At 40.0% G+C, this 12376-nt stretch overlaps 1 protein-coding gene across 1 annotated transcript in view; it reads left to right on the forward strand.

Annotated features, from left to right (window-relative positions):
* Positions 1–12376, forward strand: part of MADD (MAP kinase activating death domain) — a 372537-nt gene that overhangs the window by 280784 nt on the left and 79377 nt on the right. Inside the window, exon 29 of the mRNA XM_053720335.1 lies at positions 6497–6604. Coding sequence (XP_053576310.1) covers positions 6497–6604 — 108 coding nt within the window. The remainder of the gene's footprint in view (positions 1–6496; positions 6605–12376) is intronic.

Genomic DNA, 12376 nt, shown 5'->3' on the forward strand with positions numbered 1-12376 from the left:
GCTTTTATCTTGGAAAGTTCTGTTTTTGGTAGCTATTTCTTCGGCTCAAAGAGTTTCAGAGTTATCTGCCTTACAGTGTGATTCCCCTTATCTGATCTTCCATGCAGATAAGGTAGTTTTGCGTACCAAACCTGGGTTTCTTCCTAAGGTGGTATCTAATAAGAATATCAATCAGGAGATTGTTGTTCCGTCACTGTGTCCTAATCCTTCTTCATAGAAGGAACGTCTGTTACATAATCTTGACGTGGTTCGTGCTTTAAAGTTTTATTTACAAGCTACTAAGGATTTTCGTCAAACATCGGCATTGTTTGTTGTTTACTCTGGACAGAGAAGAGGCCAAAAGGCTTCAGCAACTTCTCTTTCCTTTTGGTTAAGAAGTATAATCCGCTTATCTTATGAGACTGCTGGCCAGCAGCCTCCTGTAAGAATTACAGCTCATTCTACTAGAGCTGTGGCTTCCACATGGGCTTTTAAAAATGAGGCTTCTGTTGAACAGATTTGCAAGGCGGCGACTTGGTCTTCGCTCCATACTTTTTCTAAATTCTACAAATTTGATACTTTTGCTTCTTCGGAGGCTATTTTTGGGAGAAAGGTCTTACAGGCAGTGGTGCCTTCTGTTTAAGCACCTGCCTTGTCCCTCCCTTCATCTGTGTCCTAAAGCTTTGGTATTGGTATCCCACAAGTAATGGATGATCCGTGGACTGGATACACCTTACGAGAGAAAACGAAATTTATGCTTACCTGATAAATTTATTTCTCTTGTGGTGTATCCAGTCCACGGCCCGCCCTGTCTTTTTAAGGCAGGTGTTTTTTAAATTTTTAAACTACAGTCACCACTGCACCCTATAGTTTCTCCTTTCTCTTGCTTGTCTTCGGTCGAATGACTGGGAGGTGGCAGTTAGGGGAGGAGCTATATAGACAGCTCTGCTGTGGGTGATCCTCTTGCAGCTTCCTGTTGGGAAGGAGAATATCCCACAAGTAATGGATGATCCATGGACTGGATACACCACAAGAGAAATAAATTTATCAGGTAAGCATTCGTTCTTCGTTCTCTTGCTTTCTTTATTTGAAAAAGAAGGCATCTAAGCTATTTTTTTGGTTCAGGACCATGGAAAGCACTTGTTTATTGGTGGGTGAATTTATCCACCAATCAGCAAGAACAACACAGTGTGTTCACCAAAAATGGGCCGGCATCTAAACTTACATTCTTGCATTTCAAATAAACATACCAAGAGAATGAAGAAAATGTGATAATAGGAGTAAATTAGAAAGTTGCTTAAAAGGACATAATACTCATATGCTAAATCACTTGAAACTGATGCAGTATAACTGTAAAAAGCTGACAGGAAAATATCACCTGAGCATTTCTATGTAAAAAAGGAAGATATTTTACCTCACAATCTCCTCAGCTCAGCAGAGTAAGTTTTGTGTAAAAAGTTATACTCAACTGCTGCCAGCTGTAAGTAAAAAAAAACAAAAAAAAAAACGAAGAAATGAACAGCAGCCAATCAGCATCAGCAGTGCTGAGTTCATGAACTCTTTTACATTGATCTCATGAGATTTGAGATGAGTGCACGAGGCTCATCCCTTCAGCTGTCCCAGGACTGACATACTAATATGCTGCTTAGAAGTCCTTTACAATGGGATGTGGCTACTGAGGAACTTTTGAGGTAAAATATCTTTCTTTTTTACATAGAGATGTTCATGTGATATTTTCTAGTCAGCTTTTTACAGCTATGCTGCATCACTTTCAAGTGTTTAAACATTTGGGTATTATGGCCCTTTAACATTGCATGCTCTATCTGAATCACAAAAGAAAAAATGTGGGTCCATTGTCCCTTTAAAGAAACAGCGGTTCTATTGAAGCTTCAGTCACAGGTTTGAGAGGTGCTTTTGATAAGCTCTAACTCCTGGTTTCTCAACAGCCGGGCCGTGGCCCAGTACCGGGCCCAGTACCGGGCCGTGATAGCCCTGCTGGTGGGCCCCGACCTGTCATGCCTCCACTGCACACTCTTACTCCACTGCACACCAGGGGCAGACTGATACCAATCAAGGCCCCATGAACACTGTCTCACACTGACCAAAATGTATTACATTTTATGCAAATGAACATGGTAGCCTCCCTGCCCTGCCCCCAACAGGCCCCTCAACCTCCAGAGCCAGGACCCACAACATTAAGGTCCAGAGAAAGGGCACCCAACCTCCAGGGCCAGACCCAAAACTCCATGGCCCTCACAGCGACAGACTACCGCCATGGCCCCCACTAAACCCACACTTTTTTTGCTAAGTTACTGATAGGGCAACTGAAAACTCCAGCTTAAGGAATGCACCAGGATCCGTGGAGATGCCATTTGTGGGCACCCCTACTTGCTGGTCCCTCGGCCCAGGTCCTATTTGCCTGGCTGATCAGCCCGCCCCTGCTGCTCACTTTATTTATATATATATATATATATATATATATATATATATATATATATATATATATATATATATATATATATATATATATATATATATATATATAAAAACTACCGGGCCCTGGACATGTCTAGCTAAAATTTACCGGGCCTTGAGGTCACTTTGGTTGAGAACCACTGCTCTAACTAACACATATGTTAGATACAATTTGCAACTTTGTTGCCATCATTTAATGAACAAATATATGAATAAATAGATATATGGTTGCAACATTGTTGCCATTACTTAACAAGGTTTACGGAAGCAATTGAATCTCAAAGCCCAACAGAGATCCCATTGCGATCTAATTTCACTGCATAATTTGCAGAAACGCTATATCTGCTCCACTGGCTGTGTTTAATGTTTCAAGTGCAGCTTCAGCTGCAGCACTGATATAAGTTCTTGTAAGCCTTTAAAAAACATATGTAAGATTAAGTTTGCAACATTATTGTTAACAGGTAATGAAGAGACATATAGCTCAATAATTAAATAAAACAGATCTGCCATCCAATCCAAATGGCAACAGTAGTATATGTGTGACACAAGATATAACAGAGTTACACCATAATGATTTAATTGCTGCCTAAACTGCTGCTTTAATATATGTTTTTGAAAAATCTAACACAAATAAACTGTGCAAGAATAATTTATTGACACTTTCTAACATATATTATTAAAAAACCATTGATATCTAGCACAAGCTATAACACGTGTCCTAGTATTACAAAACCTATAGAATTGTATGACAACGTATTCATCGCAGCTTTAATGGCAACTTCAGTATATGTCTTTAAAAGTCAACATAAATATATTGTGGAACAATTATTGTATGGTTGAAATACTAGTGTTATCATTTAATAAAAACTAATTCATCAGTATAAATCATAAAAACAACATATGTGTTATACACAATTTTGGATGGTCTTTATTAAAGGGAAAGTATCCACTCATTTTCATATAAATGCATGCAATAGACACTACTATAAAGAATAAGATGCATAGATACTGATAAAAAAATCCAGTATTAAACTGTTTAGAAACTTACTTAAAAGTTTTCAGTTTAGCTCTGTTGAAAAGGTAGCTGGAAAGCCCACTGCAAGTGGGAAATAAGACCCCCCCCCCTCACTTCTTTTGCATATGAAAAGACCCTTTACACAAACAGCAGCAAGCTGGAGAAGGTATATGATGGTATTCTCATAAAACTTTGGGGCTTGGTCAGGAGTCTGAAAATCAGAGCAATGTTATTTAAAAATAAGCAAAACTATACATTTTAAAAAAACAAAAACTTTATGGGCTATATACATAGATCATCTACAAAACATTTATGCAAAGAAAAAATGAGTGTATAATGTCCATTTAAGCACTACTAAAAAACAGGGAGATATAGATTTGTCTAAGCCTGTATTACAACCCTGTGAAGTTCGAACACAATGCATATTCTTAAGTATAATTTCAGTGTCAAAACTGAGTGGATAACACCCTGGAAAATTAATAAAATTAGAGTGGGTAATATTGAACACCCATCAAAATCATAGAACTTAAGGGGCTACTCCTGAGATAATAACAAGTATTCAAAGAAATACTCACATTAGTGCTATAATATTGTAGGCAATATAATTTGAAGACCACAATAAAACAACTAACTCCTGAGACAATAACAAGTAATCTAAGAAACACTTATATAAGTGCTTTAATAGTGAAGGTAATACAATTTGTAGACCACAATAAAATAACCAAGTCACTATTTAGAATCTCTGTGCAGAATCATATTGTGATTCCAATTCCACCTATAACAAACAGAACTATTTACATAGATACAGATGTATGTACAACCACATTAGTCAACATATATTGTGTGTTTTTAATATGTTTGTTTCCCATGCTTTTAGTAGTAATTTCTATAATAAAAGTTATATTTTAATTATCTCCGTTTTCCTCTCCCCCAATCTCGTGACTAATTTATCATGAATAACTGATACCAATCTAATACCAAGTTGATCTCTATATAGCTACAAACAACATTAAGCTCATGCATGTGAAGTTATTTAAGAGTCAGCACAAATTGCCTGAAATGCAAGTCTGTCAAAAGGTCTGAGATAAGGAGGCAGTCTGCAGAAGCTTAGATACAAGGTAATTACAGAGGTAAAAAGTATATTTATATAACCGTGTTGGTTGTGCAAAACTGGGGAATGGTAAATAAAGGGATTATCTAGCTTTTTTAAACAATAACATTTTTGGTGTTTACTATGTCTTTAATGTTTACAAGTGCTTAGTGCAGGGGTATCGAGCTCAGTGTATCTGGGGGCCAGTGGCCAAGTGTCCTTCACCCATGGGAGCCGCTTGTACTGAGTAAGTGCTCTGGAACTGGATATACTTGGAACTGGAAATGACATTTACCCAAGTAGTAGTGCATGGTGGGAGTTGTAGCCCACAGTACATACACACTGTTATCTATATTTATCTTGTAAGTGATCCTTCTGGATGTGTATAACATTGTAAAAGGGGACATTTATCCAAGCACTGTATGGTGGGAATTTACACTGAACAGTTGTCTTTATATTTATCTTGTATGTACCTATACAGAACATTAACTAGTTTCACCTCTTAGAACCTTAAACAAAATTGACAGCCTAAATGTATTGTTTACTTATTAAACAAAGGAGGGCCAGATTAAACTATCTCAAGGGCCGCATATGGTCCCATGGCCTGTACTTTGAGACCACTGGTTTAGTGAATTCAGTGGGAGTATGCTCCTTTTACAATCAGTAGGAGTGGTTGGTACGGCTTTTAATTGTCTGTAACATCAGTCTCAAGAAACGTTTAAAGGGACAGTCTACGTAATTTTTTTTGTTTAAAACTATAGCGTTTTTACTACTTATTCCCCAGCTTTGCATATTTGTATATTAATATACTTTTATAACCTATGTTTGCCTGTTTATAAGCTTCTGCAGGCCACCCTTTATCTCTGTACTTTTAATTAACTTGCACAGCAGCCAGACAGTGGTAGTTTGTGTGCCATATAGATAACATTGTGCTCACTCCCATGGAGAATAATAGTTATATAAGATCCAGCACCGGTTGGCTAAAAAGCAAGATTGTAGCACTGAGACAAGGGGCAGTCTGCAGGGACTAAGATACAGGTAATCATAGAGGTAAAAAGTAAATTAATATAAGTGTTGGTTGTGCAAAACTGCTAAATGGGCAATAAAGAGATTATCTATCCTTTTTAAACTATAACAATTTTTAAGTAGAATAATAGAGTGGTGTACAAACGTACACCCAAACCCAAAGGGGGCGCTTCCTACTAACTGTGTACAGAACCAATAGAAAACCCTAAACCAGCTGAACATAAGAGTCCAAATGATCCAAAAGGAGGCAGCTCTCTGTCAAAGGACGGTCAGATCCTGGTATGTCGTGATCTGCAGAAAAAGAACAGAGGAGCCACCATGACCTAGTACCGCCAAAACAGATATAAATAGGTGCAGGATAACAAATATACTCACAAACATAAAGCACCCAACGGTGCTAATGGGGCAGGCTGGAACTTTGCAGTAGTCCAGCTCACTGTATGCAACCAGCAATGATGTCTAGTCAGATGACCTTGAGGGAATACTATTGCAGGAAGGGAAGCACCTCCAGGTTCAGTAAAAACAGACTGGGGCTTCACAGCCGCCCAGCTGACTGGTATCACCAACAAAACAGAAAACAGCAGCATAAAAAGTTCCAGTATATCCAGCGATGGTGTATCAGTATAATACCAAACTATAGCAAGTGTGTAGTAAAAAATGTTCTTTATTAAAAGCAATGTGTTTCTCAGCCTCCAAGGGGCTGTTTCCTCAGGTTTTTAAGTAGACTGCCCCCTTAAATAAAAAAGCAGAGGGCTCATAAGGTAGCGTACACAGGGGCGATTAGAAAGAAAATTCAATACAATAGCACTTTTGTAGCATATAATTGAAATGCACACTAATAGGTTTCATATTTGCAGTTTATTGTCCCTTTAAGGTAGTATTTTGTTTACTAACAATAATATAATTCATAGAATGGTCGTGAAATCCACATTCGTCCAAGCGGCAGCCGTCACATCAAGAAGCAAACATTTGTGGTGCATGCTGGAACCGACACCAACGGTGACCTTTTCTTTATGGAGGTTAGTAATACAAAATCTGAAAACCTAAATAAGGTTTAACATTGTGATTAGTCTACTATAACTCATAAAAACTATAATGGGATTCCTCCCCTCCCCTCCCTTTCATTTCATTTTTTTTTTGTGGTGTTGCTGCCCTTCCCTCCCTGCTCTTTCTACTCTTTTACTCCTTTATTTCCGTTCTAGTAATTCTTCCATCTCTGCTTCACCCTCTCCCACACTTATACTCAATAGGATATATTTGGTAAAAATATCCCAAATTTTTTTTAAATTCTTAGCCTGTACACTTGCGCTCTCGAAATGTGTTTGAGGGTGTGAGTAATTTTCAATCTGAAGTGTATGTTTTATGTTTCCATCGATGTGATTTGAAATTCATTTGTTTCTCATGTATGTTTATACATGCTTCAATAAATTACAAATGGCTAAATGTAATCTTTGTATTAAAAATAAGACAAGATGCTTATACTTAAATGTATCATTCAGAAGCAATCTACTGTGCATAATAGCCACTGACTGGCCCTGTAAAGCTTTATTTTACTCATAGGTACAGTAGAGTCAATATTAAGCATAAAATTGCAGCATGCAATTTTAAACAACTTTCCAATTTACTTATATTATCGCATTTGCTTTGTTCTTTTGATATCCTTTGTTGAAAGTAAAGCTAGGTAGGCTGATAGGCGATTAGAGTGCACGTCTTTAACAGTCTATGACAGCAGTGTTTGCAACTATGTATAACATTGTTGCAAACACTGCTGCCATAGACTGATAAAGACACGTGCACGCACCTGAGCTCACCTAAGATTACACTTTAAGAAAGAAAGAATATCATGCAATCTAAATTAAATTGATAATAGAAGTACATTGGAAATTTACAAAAAAAAACAATTTTTACATATTTTCTATTTCTTCTATAAGATTACTTGTGGGATATTATCCTCCTGCTAACAGGAAGTGGCAAAGAGCACCACAGCAGAGCTGTCTATATAGCTCCTCCCTTGACTCCACCCCCCAGTCATTCTCTTAGCCTACTCTAAGTACTAGGAAGGGTAAAGTGAAAGAGGTGATAAAATGTTAGTTTTTATTTTCTTCAAGCAAGAGTTTTTTATTTTAAATGGTACCGGTGTGTACTATTTTCCCTTCAGGCAGCAGATGGATGAATACTTCTGCCTGGAGGCTGATGATCTTAGCAGTTGTCACTAAGATCCAGAGCAGTTCCCACAGAATGGCTGAGGAGTACTTAAGAAACTTCATTGTGAGGTACGTTTTTCATGCTATAAGCAGTGAGGTATGTTCAGTCATTTTTTTCTGGAGAGACTGTGGTATTTCAGAATTGGCTGACAGTATCCCCATGAGGGAAAGGGTAAGCAGTAATCCTAAAATATATAGAGGGGTATTACTGAGCTTGCAGATATGGGCTAAGAAAAAATGGTTGACACTGAGTTTTGAATGTTTGTGGGCAAACGTTTACATAACTGGGAGTGCTGATAACGTTTTTAGGAGACTTTTTGCATGTTTATTGAGAGGGTACACATGGCTTTCTTTTTGGGTTTATGAACCCACATGGCTAGTTTTTAGACCGCTCTGGTGCGGTTCATTTGGGCTGAGAGACATTGAGTGTGATGGGCGGGGCCTCAGTTGCGCAGTTGTTTTTGTCAGGCAAGCAGCAAGCTCAACTCCGGTGGGCCCTTGTGACTGTATTGGGCCAAATCGAAGCTTTAACCCGGTTTTGCAGACCCCTGAGGGCAGGTAGGCGCAACAGCAGGGCTGTGGCGAGGTGCAGGGGGTGTTTTTTATGGATATAAACGTTTTCTAATTATCTGTTTTTTCTAATAAGGGTTAAGTGTTCCTTTCTTTGTGGGGCAAACTTAGCTGCATATTAGGATGCTTCTATCATAAAATTGGAACGATTTGATGTTTTTAAAGCAGTTTTGGAAAAATTGTATGCTTTTTTTTCTCTTAAAGGCGCAGTACCGTTTTTTTCAGATTGTTATTTTTTCACAAAATAAAGTGTTTTCAAGCCTGTTTGTGGTCATTACTAGCCTGTTTAACATGTCTGACATTGAGGAAAGCCAATGTTCAATGTGTTTAGAAGCCATTGTGGAACCCCCACTTAAAATTTGTCCCTCATGCACTGAAAGGGCCTTAAATTGCAAAGAACATATTTTAGCTGATAAAAGTATGTCGCGGGATGATTCTCAGTCAGAAGAGAATCAGGTTATGTCATCTAATTCTCCCCAAGTGTCACAACCGTTAACGCTCGCACAAGCGACTCCAAGTACTTGTGCGTCTAATTCTTTCACCCTGCAAGATATGGCCGCAGTTATGTCTACTACCCTCACAGAGGTATTATCTAAACTGCCTGTGTTGCAGGGGAAGCGCAGTAGGTCCGGTGTGAGAGTAAATGCTGAGCCCTCTGACGCTTTATTAGCCATCTCCGATGTACCCTCACAATGTTCTGAGTTGGGGGTGAGGGAATTGCTGTCTGAGGGAGAGCTTTCTGATCCAGGAAAGATGTTCCCTCAAACAGACTCAGATATGACGGCTTTTAAGTTTAAGCTAGAACACCTCCGCTTGTTGCTCAGGGAGGTTTTAGCGACTCTAGATGATTGTGACCCTATTGTAATTCCACCAGAGAAATTGCGTAAAATGGATAGATATCTAGAGGTTCCTGCTTACACTAATGTTTTTCGAGTCCCTAAGAGGATTTCGAACATTGTTACTAAGGAGTGGGATAGACCAGGTATTCCGTTCTCTTCCCCTCCTACTTTTAAGAAAATGTTTCCCATATCAGACACCATTCGGGATTCGTGGCAGACGGTCCCTAAGGTGGAGGGAGCTATTGCCACCCTGGCTAAGCGTACAACTATACCTATTGAGGACAGTTGTGCTTTCAAAGATCCTATGGATAAAAAATGAGAGGGTCTTCTAAAGAAAATATTTATTCATCAGGGTTTTCTTCTGCAACCTATAGCGTGCATTGTTCCTGTAACTACTGCAGCTGCTTTTTGGTTTGAGGCTCTAGAGGAGGCTCTTAAGGTTGAGACCCCATTAGATGATATTCTGGATAGAATTAGGGCTCTCAAGCTAGCTAATTCTTTCATTACAGATGCCGCTTTTCAACTGGCTAAATTAGCGGCAAAGAATTCAGGTTTTTCCATTTTAGCGCGTCGAGCGTTATGGCTTAAGTCCTGGTCTGCTGATGTGTCATCAAAATCTAAGCTTTTAGCTATTCCTTTCAAGGGTAAGACCCTATTTGGGCCTGAACTGAAAGATCATTTCCGACATCACTGGAGGAAAAGGCCATTCCCTTCCTCAGGATAAGACAAATAAGATGAGGACCAAACAAAATAATTTTCGTTCCTTTCGAAACTTCAACGGTGATCCCTCTACCTCCTCCCCTGCTGCAAAGCAGGAGGGGAATTTTGCTCAATCCAAGTCAGTCTGGAGACCTAACCAGACCTGGAATAAGGGTAAACAGGCCAAGAAGCCCGCTGCTGCCACCAAGACAGCATGAAGGGGCAGCCCCTGATCCGGGACCTGATCTAGTAGGGGGCAGACTTTCTCTCTTTGCTCAGGCTTGGTCAAGAGACGTTAAAGACTCCTGGGCTTTAGAAATCGTGACCCAGGGGTATCTTTTAGACTTCAAAGATTCTCCTCCAAGGGGGAGATTTCATCTTTCACGGTTGTCTGTAAACAAGACAAAAAGAGAGGCGTTCTTACGCTGTGTAGAAGACCTATATACTATGGGGGTAATCTGCCCAGTTCCAAAAGCAGAACAGGGGTTTGTGGTTCCCAAAAAAGAGGGAACCTTCAGACCAATTTTAAATCTCAAGATCCTAAACAAATTTCTCAGAGTCCCATCCTTCAAGATGGAGACCATTCGGACTATTTTACCAATGATCCAGGAGGGTCAATATATGACCACCGTGGATTTGAAGGATGCGTATCTTCACATTCCTATCCACAAAGATCATCACCAGTTCCTCAGGTTCGCCTTCCTGGACAAGCATTACCAGTTTGTGGCTCTTCCTTTCGGGTTGGCAACAGCTCCCAGAATTTTCACAAAAGTGCTAAGGTCCCAACTTACCAACTAGCCAAATCTCACACGGACATCGTGTTGGCTTTTCTAAGATCTCACGGGTGGAAGGTGAACGTTAAAAAGAGTTCACTTATCCCTCTCACAAGAGTTCCATTCCTGGGAACTCTGATAGATTCGGTAAACATGAAAAATTTTCTGACGAAGGTCTGAAAATCAAAGATTTTAACCACCTGCCAAGCACTTCATTTCATTCCTCGGCCGTCAGTGGCTCAGTGTATGGAGGTAATTGGACTAATGGTAGCGGCAATGGACATAGTTCCATTTGCTCGCTTGCATCTCAGACCACTGCAACTATGCATGCTCAAACAGTGGAATGGGGATTATGCAAATTTATCTCCTCAGATAAATTTGGATCAAGAGACCAGAGACTCTCTTCTTTGGTGGTTGTCACAGGATCATCTGTCCCAGGGAATGTGTTTCCGCAGGCCAGCATGGGTCATAGTGACGACGGACGCCAGCCTATTGGGCTGGGGTGCAGTCTGGAATTCTCTGAAAGCACAGGGTGTGTGGACTCAGGAGGAGGCTCTCCTTCCAATAAATATTCTAGAACTGAGAGTGATATTCAACGCGCTTCAGTCAGGCGTGACTTCGGCCAGATTCATAAGATTCCAGACGGACAATATCACGATTGTAGCATATATCAATCATCAAGGGGGAACCAGGAGTTCTCTAGCGATGATAGAGGTTTCCAAAATAATTTGATGGGCAGAGACTCACTCTTGCCATCTCTCAGCAATCTATATCCCAGGAGTGGAGAACTGGGAAGCGGATTTTCTAAGTCGTCAGACTTTTCATCCGGGGGAGTGGGAACTCCATCCGGAGGTGTTTACACAATTGATTCATCAATGGGGCACACCAGAATTGGATCTGATGGCGTCTCGTCAGAATACCAAACGTCCTTGTTACGGGTCCAGATCAAGGGATCCCCAAGCAGTAATTATAGATGCTCTAGCAGTACCTTGGTCGTTCAACCTGGCTTATGTGTTTCTACCATTTCCTCTCCTCTTCAGTGATTTTGATAGCACCTTGCGTGGCCACACAGGACTTGCTATACAGACCTGGTGGAAATGTCATCTCTACCACCGTGGACGCTGCCTCTGAGATGGGACCTTCTCATTCAAGGTCCGTTCCAGCATCCAAATCTAGTTTCTCTGCGGCTGACTGCCTGGAAATTGAACGCTTGATTTTATCTAAGCGGGGATTCTCTGAGTCGGTCATAGATACCTTGATTCAGGCTCGAAAGCCTGTCACTAGGAAAATTTACCATAAGATATGGCGTAAATATCTTTATTGGTGTGAATCCAAAGGCTACTCATGGAGTAAGATCAGGATTCCTGGGATTTTGTTTTTTCTCCAAGAAGGATTGGAGAAAGGGTTATCAGCTAGTTCCTTAAATGGACAGATATCTGCTTTGTCAATTTTACTGCACAAGCGTCTGGCAGATGTTCCAGACGTTCAGTCGTTTTGTCAGGCTTTGGTTAGAATTAAGCCTGTGTTTACACCTGTTGCTCGGCCATGGAGTTTGAATTTAGTTCTTAAAGTTCTTCAAGGGGTTCCGTTTGAATCTATGCATTCCATAGATATTAAGCTTCTATCTTGGAAAGTTTTGTGTTTAGTTGCTATCTCTTCGGCTTGAAGAGTTTCTGAACTATCTGCATTGCAATGCGACAAGCCTT

Source organism: Bombina bombina, chromosome 7 (genome assembly GCF_027579735.1).
Source record: "Bombina bombina isolate aBomBom1 chromosome 7, aBomBom1.pri, whole genome shotgun sequence".
Lineage (NCBI taxonomy): Eukaryota > Metazoa > Chordata > Amphibia > Anura > Bombinatoridae > Bombina > Bombina bombina.